The 17,619-nt window shown below is 29.4% G+C and overlaps 2 protein-coding genes across 3 annotated transcripts; both read left to right on the top strand.

Moving 5' to 3' along the window:
• Positions 1–2,369: 2,369 nt before the first annotated feature.
• On the top strand, positions 2,370–9,585 carry Osi24 (Protein). 2 transcript variants are annotated; one of them, XM_083043698.1, is made up of 5 exons: positions 2,370–2,670; positions 3,818–4,540; positions 5,343–5,516; positions 6,048–6,343; positions 7,261–9,585. In XM_083043698.1, exons 2-5 carry the CDS (start codon positions 3,913–3,915, stop codon positions 7,681–7,683), a joined length of 1,521 nt encoding a protein of 506 aa, XP_082899824.1. In that variant the 5' UTR covers positions 2,370–2,670; positions 3,818–3,912; the 3' UTR covers positions 7,684–9,585. The 2 variants fall into 2 exon arrangements, with proteins under 2 accessions (XP_082899824.1, XP_082899825.1); XM_083043699.1 differs by having other exon boundaries at positions 5,397–5,516; positions 7,261–9,584.
• A 1,544-nt stretch (positions 9,586–11,129) lies between these two features.
• Osi2 (DUF1676 domain-containing protein Osi2) lies at positions 11,130–14,066 on the top strand. The gene is made up of 5 exons (XM_083044060.1): positions 11,130–11,208; positions 11,591–11,741; positions 12,242–12,545; positions 12,782–12,975; positions 13,666–14,066. The coding sequence occupies exons 2-5, from the start codon at positions 11,615–11,617 to the stop codon at positions 13,995–13,997; spliced, it is 957 nt and encodes a 318-aa protein (XP_082900186.1). The 5' UTR covers positions 11,130–11,208; positions 11,591–11,614; the 3' UTR covers positions 13,998–14,066.
• Positions 14,067–17,619: the final 3,553 nt, after the last annotated feature.

The following is a 17,619-nucleotide window of genomic DNA, read 5'->3' as shown; positions in this document are numbered from 1 at the left end:
TTGCGTTTTTTTGTGTGAATAGATTTCAATAAAATCAGAGTAAGTAAAAGAATGCTATATTAGTCGATGATCGGTCTTGTATTTTAATTCTCTCATAAATTTATTTTTTTTTCTATATTTTTGGCAATCTTTTTTGATAGCAAATTGCGTGTTTCATATTTTTCTTTTGTGATTGTAGATATGAGAAAAATAAAATTGTAGAATAAATTAATGTGTTTTCCTTATTTTTCCTCAGAAATGTATACTATAATATTGTACTTACGAATTTCACGCTCTGCTTTGTGTTGAGATGGTTACATATCGATCGATCGAAAATTGTAATATATTTGTATGACGTATTTTATGTGTTAATATAAGAATGTAGAAAGATTCATGTTACTTATTTTATTCATTAAATATTTGCGTTTAAAGATAACGTGCCTTTTTTTTACTTAATGTTTCTTTTTAATTTGAATGCATGATAAGCTAAATGTAAATATAAGTAAAATATATAAAAAATAGCTCAAAAAGAATCTGCAAAAGGAATAGTAAGAATATTAAATACCAGGAAACTAAATGTTATATGATTTATGTTTTTCGTGAAATAAGCGAACGATTCCATAGGTGTGTCGCACTGGTTTGAACGTGAAACTTGAACCAAAAGAAGAACATACCGGTTTGACCCTGTTTTTATAAGGAATACATTTTTGTGCAATGAAATCAGAGTAGGGATTTTAACTTACAGTGCCGAGTTATAAATTGTTAAAAATAAGATAGAACCGATGAAACAATATATTACTATCAAGAATAATAATTATATACGAAACTTAGGAATTAAGAAAAATTTACCCATTATAGAATTATTTTGTTGTAACTTAAAATGTTTTTATAAAGTCTGCATTTAAATTATAAGAAAAGACTCGTTACTATCATGTGTATCTCAGTTTTCATAAAAAAATATTATTTTTATAAAACTTATATATCCTATATTTTTGCACTTCGCGATTTATGATGTAAATTCTGTTGGCCTTTTTGCGAAGCTCTCGAGAATCTGTTTCTGTTTGAAAGCGTCAATAGTATTCGACGATATTCTTATGTAAGTTCTTTTGGCATTATAACGGGTTTCTTCTAACATTAAATGTCCATTTGCAAATAGTATCTTGAATTATTGGTCTTATATTCCGGGATGTCAAGTGTGAATGGGATTTACTATATAGTAATAGAATCAGTTGTTAGATCCACCACGAAAGAAAGGATGACCGACCTGTCGATGATCGATGAATCCTAAACCAGTTTTTCGGAGACTAACTCAGATGCTATTCCATGAAAATGTCATGAAGGTATTCACCTCCGATATATCGGCAAGTTCTCGAGAAACACAATATAAGAGAGAAATCGCTCGTAAAAGTATGCAACCGTGATTGAACTCGTCACTAATTTGATTCAATTTGAACGAGTGATCCCCGCTGACGTCATAACCGAATATACTTTCCATATAAAAAGTAGATCATACAAAAACACTCGTTATCAAAAAACTCGTTACTTTTTTTACATTCCCGTTTTTTACGCTTCCGTTAACAAATATTATTCGTATTCAATTATGAAATACCATGACTTTCAAAGATAATATAGTGTCTCGATTAGTGTCTTACATTAAATATATTAATGTCATAAACAAGTACATTAGAAATGATACGAATATGATAAATCACTTATTCACATGGCGTACAAATAGATATATAAGAGTATATATTTAATTAACCAGGCTAACTAAATGTTTACCGTTATGAAAGAAATTAATATAACAGGAATAAAAATAGAAGTCTTTGGGATGTGCACACTCTCATTTTAAGAACATTTTTTTAGAATATAAATAACCGTTAGAAAAAAGAGGGCCAGATCTTAGAAAACGAAAAAGTAATTCCATGGCCAGAGGTCTTTTCAAAGGGAAGTATGGACCAAACGTGAGTTTCAGAATCCTGGTAGATTCATTTGAATTCTTTTTGATTGTTTCCTATTATTCCCTGCTTTTACTGTTATCTTTCCTTTTCTCTTTCTCTCTTTCTCTCTCTCATTTTCTCTTTCTTTCTATCTTTCTCAGGCAAATTAAGATCCATTGCTATAGATCTGCTAGATCTTACAACGATTATCGCGGGAAACAATCTCTCATTGAGCGATGTGAAGCTCATTGACTGATCTGAACGTTCGCCAAAATACTGTCGAGTGAAATTGCTCATACGGAATAGGCGATTTCAGTAGCTAAACCCGCGACGAATTCGATCGATCGGTTCTGAATGGGGAAGGATTCCCCTCTAAGTTAGCGATCGTATCTACGAATCTTCTTAGGAAAGAGCAAGAAGGGTAGATTCTAAATCGATGGCGGGAACAAATGGACGAATGAACGAACGTGGTCAGCAAGAAAGGTGGAAAGGAATGGATAGAGGGACGAAGAGACGGATGGCCGGGTAACCCAGATCGGGTCAGTCGAGCCGATCCTACGGAGACCGGCTGCCAGTACAGCATTGGACGTCGTACACGATTCCGACTTTCTGGTCGCTTGATCATTCAAGCGCGCTCCATCAACCGGCTACTTCTCGATCGTGAAAGAAGTCACTCGATTGTTGAGATTAACGCTGATCGTTCTTAATCTAGATGCGAGTAGGGTGTTGATGTCTGCGATACACCGTGAAAGTGAGTATAGGGCAATCCGCGACAAGAGTTATTGGTTAACAATTTTCCATGGATCATTACATTTGATTGATGAATAAAATTATCTGTAATATATACACGCGTGTAATAAAAAATAGAACTGGTTTGTGTGAGATTATATTTAAAATAGATTGATAAAAAGGGCCATACGCTGATTAATTTATTAGTCACATACGTATATGCATGTTTATATCTTTAAAAAATAAATTGCAACTTGGAGTATATTAATATATTTTGAGCTTTTATAGTATTATATTATTTACATTTCATGTAGATATATCAGTTACATTATCTTAGCAAAATTTAAAAACAATAAGATTGAAAATTGTTCTTATTTGATTTAGCTTTCTTCAATCAATTCTATTAATATATATATAAAAATTTATATTATTAATATAGAATGCATATTAAAGAATACTTTGAATGTTCTCTATATATAGTGGTTATAACAATAACTATAATATTAATTCATAACTATATATGATATATAAATATGTATATAAATATATGATGATTTATACAAACATAAACAGATTGTTAAAAATAAAGTTTAATTATTTGTTAATCTACACGTGTTCAGCAGGATCTTTGCATACAGTTCACTCACATGGATGAGAGGACCAGCTGACCGTTTGGAAAAGAAAGGATATGCAAGAGTGATCTAGCATAACCGAGTTTTGCCACATATATAGACAGAACTACGCTATTATTATAAACTGGTTCACTTAATCATTTTAATAATAATATTTCTTATATTTTGTACATATGATACCGTTACGTATTTATTAATTGAGAGACGAAAAAAATACAGTTGAAGTCTTAGATGAATAGAATAGTAGCTCTTTAATTTCTAGATAACTTTTATTTAATTTAATTATTAAATAGAGTAGTTTTCAAAAGAAAAGAAAAATGATAAAAGAATGTATTTTTTAAATAGAAAAATCAATATAAAATTCGACATATGTTTATATATGTTTAGCTTATTTTTTCATCTATTGTACTTTTCTGATTTTTTTTGCCGATTTCTCAATTAAAAATTTAGCTTTGCATTTGTGTTTTTTGTATAGTACTTGATTCCCAAAATTTTCAATTCTCTTATTTATTCCGATTCATATTTATTTCATTTCAGGAAACGAAGTTGCAGGTCGAGATGCAGTTCTTTTTCCGTAGGAATCACAGCTAGCTACTAGTCAAACACTTGGGGCCTTTCTCATAGATCGGACAATGGCAAGAGGGAGAGCACCCACGTTAATTTCGATTGTGATCCTGGCTGTTGCATGCCTTCGCTCTATCACGGGAGTCCACGCGGAGGTTGCGTCCTTGAACGAGATCGTGCGTCGCGATGACGACACTGTTAAGGAGAACGTGGTGCCACTCTCTCACGAATCTGAAAACAAAACTGATGAATTCTCGTACGATCATCCTCACAAAATGTCCGGGAAACCAACCAAATTTGACATAGAGTTTCATACGGATGACAAAATGGATTATCAGATTGAACCGTCGAGAATGGCTAATGTCACAGCTAATCCAATTGTAATTAATTCAACGACCAGCCAGGCTCTATCGAACTCCACGAAATGCAGAGGGAAACTCATGGTCTCCTGCATCCGAAAAGACTTCTGGGATTTTTTCGATCAATTGTCAAGAGTTGACACGTACAACGTAACGGAATCCGTGCAAATAATAAGAAATCCTGAAGCAAATGTCACGTATAATGACCAGAGGAACAACAACGATTCGGATTCGAATCTTCTGGATAAGGTTCATCGCTACGCCAGGACGCACGTCATGAAGATACGACTGAACAAGGATACGGGCCTTGCTAGGACAGCCAGGACGTTCTTCGGTTGTGAGTTTCTATGTTGCTTGCTACTGGTTTTTGTCGCGTGTGTACTAGTGCCGTTACTTTTGCCGACACGAAAGGTGGATTTTTTAAAATTGCATCGCGAGGCGCTTGCATCAAGCCGGGCCATACGTAATCATTAATCATAATCATTATCGTTAATCTTTATCCGCATGTTACGCATGTAGCGCTCGCCGCGAAGCAATTGCATAATATGTAATTGGTGCAAAGTGAGAGTAATTAAATGATTTATGAGATTTATTAGATTTATGAGAATTTTACATATAAAATATGTAAACTCAGAATCTTCTTTAGTTTCCACCTTTCAATTTTATTCTCAAGATACATGCTCTTTTTTTTTTTTAAATAAATTCTTTTTTTCTCAAGATTACTGCCTATATAGAGTTTTCGGGGATGAATTCATCAATTAATTTTTTTCTTAATTATTTGACAGATGACGAATCTAGTACGCTCGTAGACATAATTTAACATAAACAAAATCAGGGTGTCAGAGAGCTTTAATTTTATGAATTGGCTTTTTTGGAGCTAAATTAAGGCTGGGTCAATGCTAATTGGCAGAAACGCGAACTAAACCAACGATAAAATGGGTATGAGGAAAAAACAAGGCGTATAACATTGTGCGAGCGGTGAAATTAATTATAATTAACGTGGGGATATTTTTATCCACACGTAGAGTGTTGTTTCAGCAGCGGAGTTGCAGAGGTAGAATATGAAATGATGCTGATTGCGCAGCATGGCTTTCAGGGCTAACCGCAGGGCTTTAACGAGCTGGTACTTTTGCTTTCAGCCATGTTTCAGGGAAAGAGTACCTTTTTAACAGGATTCGGACTTGGTTTTCTAGCGTTCGGTCTCAAGAAGCTATTGCTACCCCTGTTCTTCGGCGTACAGATAATTAAGAGCGTGTTACTCGCCCTCTTCCTACCGAGTATCATCGGCAGTCTTGGTAATATTGTTGGAAAAGGTACGTATTTTGTACGTTCAATTTAAATTAAATTGTAAGAGGGTATAGATATTTCGAAATAATTAGTAATAATTGACAATCATAGCTATCTTTCATTAATTTCAAATATGCTATAAGTCCCTGCAAGATGCAGTAAGTCTAACTCAAGTAACATCAAAATCTACGTACGAGATTATAAAATATTGAAAAATTAATAGATTCTGGCAATTTTAAAATTTTGAAAAGAGATATAAATCTATAACATATACAATAGTTTATTCTTGTATTCATTTTAATTGAATTGTCTCAGTAGAATTTATTAATTTAAAAATTGTTAGACCAGAAAAGTTAATGTTAGAAGGTCAAAAGCGAGATAATGTACGGTATGAAATCTGTCTCTTTCTTATTCAGAGAGAACGGTTTTTCTATCTTTTCTTTTTAAGGAATGTTGCTCTATGGAATTCGCATAGTAACATATATTAATATTAATTTAGAAAGTGTTTATCATTAATTAAGTGTATTATACAAATGTGTGTTATGCTCAAATTACAGGTGTTTCCTCCTTTGCGCAATCCTCGCATACCGCGCCCGTACCACCCGAAGAAAATTTCGAGTTTAAGGATAACACCGACCTGTATAACGATGACTATCTGACCCGACAACCCGTAGGAACGTTACCAGCATCCGCCATGTACGACGAGAGCATGATGCAAACGCAGAAAACTCCGGATATTGCATCTCGCTATGCATACGTCGACACAAAAATATCTCACGCAAATGCGCTTTCGGATCGTTATTATACGCGACATGTGGCCTCACACGGACTTTCTAAAAAACAGGACTTTAAGGTGAGCTTTTTGAATATGCAATTTGCAATTATTCTCTTTCTCTCTTTCTGTCTCTTGCAAATCTCACTATTTTAGATATTGTCAGAATAAATAATGCATGCTATTGCAGTTCCCTCTGATAACAATAATGCATCTCTTTCTTCATTTATATTTATTATATATTCTTCATTATTTAATTCTATATTTCTATGATATGATAGTAGGCGAATAAATCGAGCAAGTTGTAGGATGTTAGTTTAAAATTAATGTAATGTTCAATAAAAACTCTTTATTAAAAAGCGTTTATTAAAAAACATTTAGTCACTTTTTAATAAAAAGTTTTTATTGAACATTATATTAATTTTAAATCAACATCCTATAACTTGCTCGATTTATTGGCCTACTATATCATATCTATTGCTTTGCTTTATACGCGAGCTTGGTCTTTATTTCTTCTTTTTATTTCTATATTTTTATTATTCTATATTTAAGCATAATACAGAAATTTAAATGAAGGACAAATAAATATCAGGATTTTGTAATTAATATTTGATAGAATTTAACTCTTATTAAAAAATTCCAATCAATAGAAAAAAATACATTTTGATTTATACAAATACATTATGATTTGCTATTGCATTATCAGTCATTCACGCTCTTGTTCGATGTTTGCACAATGAACTAGGTAAGTATGCCGTAACAATACATTTGTCTTTTTTTTCTTCTATTCGACCACCTTCTTCGTATTATCAACGATTAGCGCGATGCTATATGCCCTCCACTTTTGACACTCTCGCCTATTGAGATTCTCGCGACCCACTTCCTTACTGACTTCATTTCAACTCGTTCGACAAGTGTGGCGCCTAGCCGTTGCTTGTAATAGATACGGGGGCCATTAAATGACCACACAATGACCGCGCATTAATTAACGGTGGCAGGTCTTCCACGAGATTCCGACGAGCTCTTTGCTCCTGACGAATTACGATCCGTTCTACTCACCTCTGTTGTCGCGGCTTGATGCCGTGTTCTCTCGTCTCGGCCACAACACGGAAAGCTGCAGGGAGTATGCGGTGTGCGCGATGTATCGAAGTCCCGCGCGTTACGCACCGTATTCGAATCTGGTCTCTGCCCAGCTGTCCAGGGAGTTGAACGAGCTGAGGAAACCCAGCAGCGACAATCCCGACGTCCTGCGCTTCTTCAGGTACATGAAGGCCGCCAAGGACGGCCAGGATGGCGTCAAGTGCGAAGAGATCTACGCCGGTTGCGCGTACGGTCGTGAGGATCAGACTCCGAAGCAAAATCAAGCGATGCTGGCGACGTATCAGGACATCAACAAGCTCGTTCAGGCCAGAAAGATTTAAGAAAACATATATTTTTGTCTGTTATCGTTGCTATCAATTACGAATGCGATGAAGGAAGAAGATGCGTCTCCGAACTTGGAGCAACTTAGAGAACAGACGCCTACATAATTTTGATCAAATTTTACTAGTACTTGCTAAAGTAGTAGTTGCTAGTAGCTAGTAGTAGTAGCTAGTAGTTGTTAAAAAATGTAGCGTCTGCTGCTTTAGCATCTGCTCTTAATTCGTACGTAGATTTTGTACGTATGTAAAATTGATAAATATTCTTTTTCTTAGTAACGGATTATCACACATAAACGAAGCACTCATCCGAAGCCTCAAGACGCAAAGATACGATTTTCATTCCAAAGAAATTTTACTAATTTTATTAATTTAATTTTACTAATTTTTGATTTTACTAATTTTAGACATTAAGAGTAGTATTTAACGTTCTATAAAACTTCCTCGGGGTTTTAGATTTTGATAAGTCTTTATTGTTAGATATAATAAAAAGGCTTGAAATCGATTTGCGCTTGGGGCTCTTGAGGCAGTCTTAATCCAACACTATTAAAATCTTTTATTTCTGTAACTAATCAAACTCTTGATGTATCGTATATACACAGTTTCCTAAATGTTATTTGTACAAAGTATTTGCTTGATTTTCGATATCGGTATTAACTGACGCACGTAAATCTTTAAAGATTGAGAACTTTTAATGATTAATGATTATCTTCAATCAATGATAATTAAAATGAAGAAAATGATGAAATGATTAAGATATTATATAAATCGTTAGCATAAAAATTTGTTAAAATTTTTCTGAAATTGTTATTTTACCTATTGCTATATTGCTTTCTTATTGTATGTTAATTTGTAAATTCTGTTTTTAAAACACGTTTAATAACGGATACAACAGATTGCTTAGTAAACAATAGTAATTATCGTAAATCCGGTGAAAGAAAGCGCATTAAATAAAAGATGTCCTATATACATATGTATCTATAAGAAAGCCGGTCATGCATAATTGTGAACGATTAATAATTAACATTAGTATTATTTTCTAAGCATTTTTAAAAGTGGAAACTGTGTTGATACAATGAGAGAGCACTTCGATTTATGTAACGTTTGGCTTTAGATTACGAGAGGGGTTAATCTACTTCTCATGTAATAAAGCAACGTGATAATTGAAGTATTATCTGATTATACTTTTAATATATGAGAATATAGTTAGAGAGAAATGTATCTTTTTTCACAGAAGAATTTCTTCAGAGAATTGATACTCGGATTACAGATTTATTTTCATTTTCAATGAATTTATCTTGCATAAAATTCTTGAATCTCTAAAAAAGAACTATGTATAATATATATATTTTGTTAAGACGTTATTTGCATAAAATGAAGAAATAATTAAGAATAACGTAAATAAATTATTAACCCAAATGTGTAGATATAACACGCGTAACGTTAAAATAATATTTAATTTTATTTATTTATTGACTACTATATCGAATAAACACGAGATTTAATTTTGCGATGAATGATAGTGATTTTGGATATTATTTATTTGTATGACGTAAGTATGGAGTTTATGCAATTCGAGCGAGATACATATATGTTGCACAGAGCGCACATATGTATTTAGAGTAATCTAATGTTATCAAAAAACTGCGCGATATTATACCATTATTTTTTCATAAAATATGATTATATATGTATAATAAATTAATACATAAAGTACGTCAAAAAAGAGGTTTGGTGTCAGTCAAGTAATAAGACTGCGCAATGCGTTACAATTTTCAATATAATCATGTTTATATATTAAAATTTATTATTATAATTAAAATCCTGTTTAAAATATCAAGCAGTAAGAACAAGAGGAATTTTTTTGTTTTATTAAATATGCAAATTGTAATAATTTTACTGTTAAAAAAGATGTATAAAGTTGATTGTTCATTGTTTGTGAAAATATTGAAATTTATTATTATCTCTTTTCCATAATATTTATTAGTTATTACGATATGCGTTATGTGTTATTTCATATCAATCAGAATTTGTTGTTGAGCAAAAATCTATATATTGTAATTTGACAGCTTTAATTGAAGAAGAACGAAAAATATTGGTTTTGCAATAATATTTTAATATTGATATTTTAATATTGAATTAATATTGAAATTTGCAATTATGCAATTATGCAATTTTAATATTGAAAGACTATCATCTTGGAAATATTGTATTTTAGCTTTTTTAAAGAATGCGCTCAATATGTTGTTTTTTCGCCATTGATGAAACATAAAGATTACTCAAACAAAAGTATTAAAAATAATGTTTTTTTAAATTAAGATGTTACTCGAATAAAACAGCTATTGTGATTCATAAGCAATCAGAAATAATGAATTCTAATATGCTAGTTTCATAAAAGCAATATATGTATTAATTAATGAAATATTTTGTAATAGATGAAATTGCACAACATCTCAAATAAGCGGCATATCACAAAAATAATAAATGTTAAATTATATGTATAGCAAAGTGAGAGATTTATGGTGTGAAAATCATATTATGAGATGAGAGAAGAAAGAGTTGCGATGAATTATAAGAAAAGAATGACACTTCCTGATATGGCGATGACGCACGTTAGTATAATAGTTGTAAACTGGAGATGAAAGTACGTTGACTTCCTCTCTCTTACAGTGACGTACTTTCCGTCTCTGTTCTTTAAAACTACCTGGTTCCGGTTCTAATTCCGGGCACCACTTTCACTTTCGATTTTTGTAAATGGTTCCTGTCCGACGTTCTGGGAACGACTTGCGGATCCTTCCCCTTCTCGGAGAATAAGGTGGTCCGTTTTATGTAAATATAAAGATGATACGTGGGTAAAGGCATCACATAGCATTTGGACAAGACTGTGTCTAGTACGTATTGACGCTCACAGTTTATTAATTATTTAGAACGCTCAGTACTCTAATTCAAATAAAATTTACGCTCTACTTGTTACAGAAAGGTAAGTTGTACATACTTTTTTTAGTCTATACGTTTCGAATAAATTTTCTTATATTTTATAATTAAACATTTTTCTTTAATTTGTTTTGTTCATTTACACAGCTTTTTCTAATTTATGTCATCAATTTGTATTTTATTCAATATTTGATTCACTCATTTATTATTCATTTATAAACTCTTGGTCTACTCATCTTGTGTCTTGTGTGGTTTATGTAAAAGAAATACACTGATATCATTTCAGTCTCTCACAGTTTTATAAAATAAAAATTTAATTTGCAATTTTACAAATCACAAAAATGATTATAAGGTATACATTACTATTATTATTCAAGTGGAATGCGCGCGTGATCAGAATTTACAATCGAGAACCGGGCTCTCTTCTTATTCTTTAACTCTGATTGGTGCGTTAATCTAACGGCACTTGGTGAACCAGCACGTCGACTGCCAACAGTCGATCTCGCAGACGTTCGAGTGCTGTTCGAGGATCACCACGAGCATGTTTTCTTGATAAGAATGTCGCGTAACGAGTGTCGATTATTTGGTAGTTTGGTGAGAAATTTAATCGTATTTAAATCTTTTCTATTAAAAGAAACAAATATGTGTGAATTGTATGTGATCGTTACTATATTTCGTGTTTAGTGATAATATAATTGATTGTTTTATATGTGAACGTTTAAAGTATTTTAATATTCGTTTTATTATAAAATTAAAATTAAATACCATTATTATTAGAAAAATAATAAAGAATACAAAATAATTTAAAAATGACAAAATTAGTAGTTTAATATAGTTTATATGTTACTTTTCAGATAAGTAAATATTCTATGATTAATATTAGATATTGATCATTACATTGATATTATGCTGATATTATATATTTTTTAATGTATATATTTTGAAAACAAACTGATAAAGACGCATTGAATTACAGGTTAAATAATTAGAAGAGCAGAGAATGCAACTGCAGCGATTGTTGGTAATTCTAGGAGTTCTTTTAGGATTGTCTTTGTTGGTATGCTCTCAGTCTGCCAGCAAAATTACATTTCAAGATGGCGTTTCTGAACAACAAGAAAAAAAACAAGGTATGATATTTTCAAATTTATATGCGCGCGTGTAAATAAAGTTTACTTAGTGATTCTTTTATTTTATTTAATAATTCTTTTAACAAAGTTACATATATCTAGTTATAGAGAAATTAAATACATGTATCTACTTATAAAAACATGTATTTTTATATGCACAATCAAAAATGTATAGATATATATAATACTTAAAAATTACATAAGAATTATATATGTAATTATTAAAAATTAATAAAAAGATTATACATAATTTAAGAATTACATATAATGTGTTCAATACAAATGATGTTTTTATAAGTAAGCATTTTTTATACATCACGTAATTCAAATAAATAAAACGCTGCATATTTTTATAATATTAATAAGTCATAAAAAGATTATAATTTATTTAATTTATTTTAAATTAATTATTCAATTCGAGATTGCGACATTTAATATTTTAAATAATAAAAAAATTATAAAATAAAGTTTTATTAAATAATATATGTTTATAATTTTAGAAAATCTCGAAGAAACTTCATCGGAACAGAGAGGATTTAATCCTGCTCAACATGTAGAAGATCTATTCCATTATATCGGTTTTGGAACTGGACGTAATGTTGATCCATACTTGGCAAAAGTCAATGAACGTTGTTTAACCGGTGATTTAGCTGAATGTTTCAAATCTCAAGCGTTAAATTATTTTTCGAACTTTTTCGATCACGCAGAATATTCTTTAAGTGATAATGTCCAAGTTAAACGAATGTCTGATCGAGTAGTAACGGAAGTATTGCGTCAGCCGTACGAATATTCTAACGAACCTAGGTATGTTATTATTTTCATAAATGTAGAGAAATGTAAATGAGAGAGAGATAAGGAAAAAAAATATATATATATATATAATTGTACATATTGTATGTAGGTATATAAATAGGTTTATGCAATTAAAAACTATGCAAATAATTTTCTTAAATATTTTGATTACATCGGAATATTACTTGAATTATTTGAACAAATATAGACACCGAGATTTTTCATTAAAAATAAAATATTTTTCACAGATCCGGTGAAACAGAATGGGATCAAATGGTTAACTTTATGAAAAGGAAAGCGGAAAGATTTGTTAAGACCATGTCCTTCGAATTGACTATACCTGATACGGAGATCGGCCGCAATGGTTCATATGAACCAAGATTTCTAGATGAAATTGCTGATGAGATCGATACACTTGAGAATAAGAAAGATACACTGTTTTGTAAGTATTTATTTAAAATACATATTATAACACAAAGGAAAGCTTTTTAAACATTTTTAATTATAGAGTCCATATTAAAACAAGATTAAAAAATTAGAAATATATTACACGTTTATGCAATATATTTGTAAGTACATTTTTATTTTCGTATAATTTGATTCGTTAGAAAGTATATCTAAAGGAAAATTATTACTGTATATATTTTGTTATTATGCAAGTCTTTTTAATTAGATATTTTTAATTACATACTTATGGTATATCTATATATATATATGCTACAAATAAATGCTAATGTGTACCATAATTAATTAATTTTTTCTCTTTTTATTATACTAAATTAATGTGAATAGTGTTCTTTTTTATGTATATTTAAAAAATTAGTTGAAAAATTATAAAATTAAATATATATATATATATATATATATATATATATAATTTTATAATCAAATAAAGGATTCTTATTATCTTTGAACATTCTCTTAAATAATAAAATTATAAATTATTGTAATACAATATTTTATTGTTTAAAAAGTCATATTTTTAGAAAGTATTAAAAAATGGTTTTTATTTAAAGTTTGACAGAATTTTTTTCGAAAAATTAATTATATTAAATTAGTTTTACTAAATCTAACTAAATAATTTCTAATGCAAGTTTATTACTAATTAAGATGAATTTTATATTTGTTTCAGCTCGTCATCAATTCAGAAAACTTTTAATACCGGTTTTGCTTATTTTGAAGCTTTTCAAATTAAAGATACTACTCTTCTTGCCATTGATTTTGGGATTAGCTTCGTTCAAAAAGTTCCTTGGATTCCTGGCAATCGCCATACCCGGTTTAATAGGTTTCTTTAAACTTTACAAACCATACCAAAGTTATTACCCGCCAGTTTATACCAAAAACGGCATTGGTCATCCTCATTACGGAGCACATCCAGATATCGATTATCATGACCATTATGGAAATGCAGAATCTTATGGTCAGGATTTGGCATATCGTGGATATCCGCATTACAAATCATAAATAATTGATTTGTTTATTACATTATGGAAAAGCATAATAATCAAATTACAAGAAATTTTATACAGTTATATAAAAAGTATTTATAAATGTGATGTTGATTTTAATCATGTCTTCAAGATCATTATCATATTTAAGTTACTTATTATATAAGCATACTTTTTATATTTTTATTACGTATATATATTGTATATGTATTTGAATGGAATCAAATATGTTGTATATATAGTTAAAGCGTGAATGTGCAAGTTTAGATATGTCTTTGCCAATAAAAAATAATGATCTATTTTTAAGAAAGACATATTAAATCGATACTCAAATGTATCAAAATTCTTTTGAAAGTCTCGAAGTTTATTGCTGCTTCTTTTGCATGATGTTAATTGAATCTTTCGTTGTGAGCAACTGTCATAATTTTATTTTTTTCGAAAAATGAAAATTTATTTTAATATCCGTCACTTTGACATGCTTATAGATTGTTGATGAAAAATTAATTTGTTATGTTTGTAAGCTTTATTAATTTTTTAATTTCCCTAAAAACAAATTTAAGTTTATTTCTCCTAAAAATAATTTTAGTTTTAATTTTAGTTTTAATTTTTCATAATTTCCAAAATTTTAATTTTAATTTTTCATAATTTTTATACATTTAAATTAAATTTTTCAAATTAAATTTTATTTCTCCTAAAAATAATTTTTTAAATTAAATTTAATTAAATTTTAATTTTAATTTTTAATTTCTTTAATTTTCCTAAAAATAAATTTAAATATTTTAATTTTATATTTTATTTTATAAGTTTACAGTTTCTAGCTTTCTCTTAATATTCTTCTGAATAACCCTATTTGCTTTCTTAATTTTCTAACAACTTTTCTTGTTGGCTAAACGAGCAGGAAGTCGCGATCATCGAGATTTCGAAAGTCTGTTCGCGATCATTGAGATTGGGAAGTGTGTCATAATTGCAATTTATGAATACAGCAAAATTTTCAATGACCTGCCACTGCACGTAGATAAAATGAAAAATACGAAAAATTATAATTTAAGAATTTTTGAAAAAAATTATGCTTTAGGAGTCTTTAAATATCTTTTGTTACATCTGTTACACTGATCTTTCTGATCAGTATTGGTACTATTTTGCGTAGCTTCGATTTTTCAGGCCAGTATTAAATCTATTTTTTGTTGATTCTGTGGTCGTATTCATCTAATTAAATTTAGTCTCTATTAGAAATCGAGAAAGAAGAGAAACTCTTATAACTGGTTAGTTATCATCATCGATACGTAAGTATAAATGTTTTGCGTTCCTTTACGATTGTTTGTTAGATATTTATTTTAATTTATATATATATATACACACACACACACAATATATATATATATATATATATATATATATATATAAAGAACCAGATTACCAGCTAAAATTGATTGATAAAAATTTTTATAATAATATAAAATATAATTTATAATAAAATAAAATTAATTTATATTAATTTTATATATAATAATATAAATATAATATTTATATTATTTTAACGATATAAATTAATAAAATAATTTTAATTTTATTATATTAATAATAGAATAAATGTTTATGTGATTTATTACATTTACATATTGAATTACCTACATTATACATGTAGGTAATTCAATAAATGAATAATTCGGCTTGATAATAAAGCAAAAGCTTTACATTAATTTTCTGATAACAGTTTTTGATTCTGTGAACATAGACGAACATAGAGGAGCTATAAAAAATTGGAATAGAATCGGCGCGCGTTATAAGAATAAGTTATTGCAATTAATCAAATTATTATTAACACGTTTTTTATTAAATATAAATTAAGTTAAATTTTATAAATAAAAGAAATGCTTTTTTTTAGTTTTTTAAAAATTTATACTCTAATTTTCTTATGCAATACTTGTATATTGAAAGAAGCTATTAAAAATCATTCAAATTTAATTTGTTAAATCGACTTAATCTATTAAAAGTTATTCCATTTAATTTTTTTAGCTCATCCATTTTAAAGCAACGGATCTATATCTATAATCTACATCTACAGTCTCTATAAATCCGTTACCTCAAAATAAAATAAAAGTGTCATCGACCAATGCGTAGCAGCAAAGTTGATATTATTAAAGCCAGTTGATCTGTAACATACAAATATAAAATTCAAATTAGAGCAGCGCCCAAAATAATTAAAACTTAAAAAAATTATTACATGTTCTATTTGATGCATACAATAATAAGCAGATATATAATAAACTTATTTTATAAACTATAAAACAATTTTTTTTTAATGGAACTTTTACAAAACTTTTTTTTATATAAAAATAGTTTTTTCTTATTTATATTGTTTATATAATAAGCAAATCAAATAACTAATATATAAATACTCACTTGAGAGATGCTTCGCCCGCGCTCGATACCTCTTGTGCACAATTTAATATGTAATAATAATAATATTATAAGGAATGTAAATTTACTGTTTTTCTATATTATTATTTAAAAATACGGCATCTCTCATGCATCTCTCGGAGATGTTTTGGTTATTGTCGAACGCACATTAAATCGCGTAAAAATTCTGCGATATTCTACCGGTTCTCTTTCAGATGCAGTATGGGGAACTAGCTTATACGCGAACCGGTCTGATACGATTCTCACTCGCGATCCAGGGAATCGGATAGAACGGACCCGCTGACCAAGTGGCCTCCTTTGTCGAGAAGACCGGAAACTGTCGTCTCCCGCGACGATATACGGAAAGCAAATCGATAGAAATGCACATTGGTCCTAATCCTCCACGCTGTGGTTAAGAATTGATTTTTATAATTGCATACAAAGATGGCAATGTATACACTGTGATATTTTATCTAGATTTATTATTATTTTTATATAAAAAAGATATTGCAATATATCAATAAAAATAATTAAATTACGTAATAGTTTGATGTCGTTGATAAGCAAAAGAGAATATTATTTTACTATGATACTATATTAAAAAATATTTTTATGATATTCATATAATTTTTGAATTTAACAAGTGCGGTATTTCAAAATAAGAAAATTTATGTTTTATAAAAATAATTAATCCTTTTAATGATGATCGGAAAAGTGAAAGGAAATACGAACTATGACGAAATACAACAATGCGATTATTTGATCCTTTTGATGTAGAGAAAACGCAATAGCATGTGAAAACTAGTGCGCTTATAATTACATACATTTTCTTAAAGATACGCGCGTAAGTATATTATATCTCAAATTACTAAGAACACTGATGCTTATCCTAATTACGAACGCAGCGAAAGCGATGTCTACATAAAAATGAACTGTTCGACTTTTCGGCTTTTCTATACTTTCTATTAAATTGCCGGAAGCCAATTGCGAACGATGAACTTGGAAATTTTCCTAGTACATATTCTTTTTATATATTTTGCCGATTCTGTCTTTTACAAAACTCGCTCTAACTACGTGTTTTATATACACATATACATATTACATATATATAAAAAAAATGTATATATGTATGTATATCACATATATACATGCATACATATATGTATATAATATTATATGTATTATATGTACACACACGTGTATATTTACAATATATATTTTATATACATATACACATG

The sequence above is a fragment of the Prenolepis imparis genome, unplaced genomic scaffold (genome assembly GCF_030444845.1).
Source record: "Prenolepis imparis isolate NDT839.2.m4 unplaced genomic scaffold, iyPreImpa1.0 SCAF_8, whole genome shotgun sequence".
Classification (NCBI taxonomy): domain Eukaryota; kingdom Metazoa; phylum Arthropoda; class Insecta; order Hymenoptera; family Formicidae; genus Prenolepis; species Prenolepis imparis.
The sequence above is the reverse complement of the archived record's forward strand: the minus strand, read 5'-3'. Positions and strand labels throughout refer to the sequence as shown.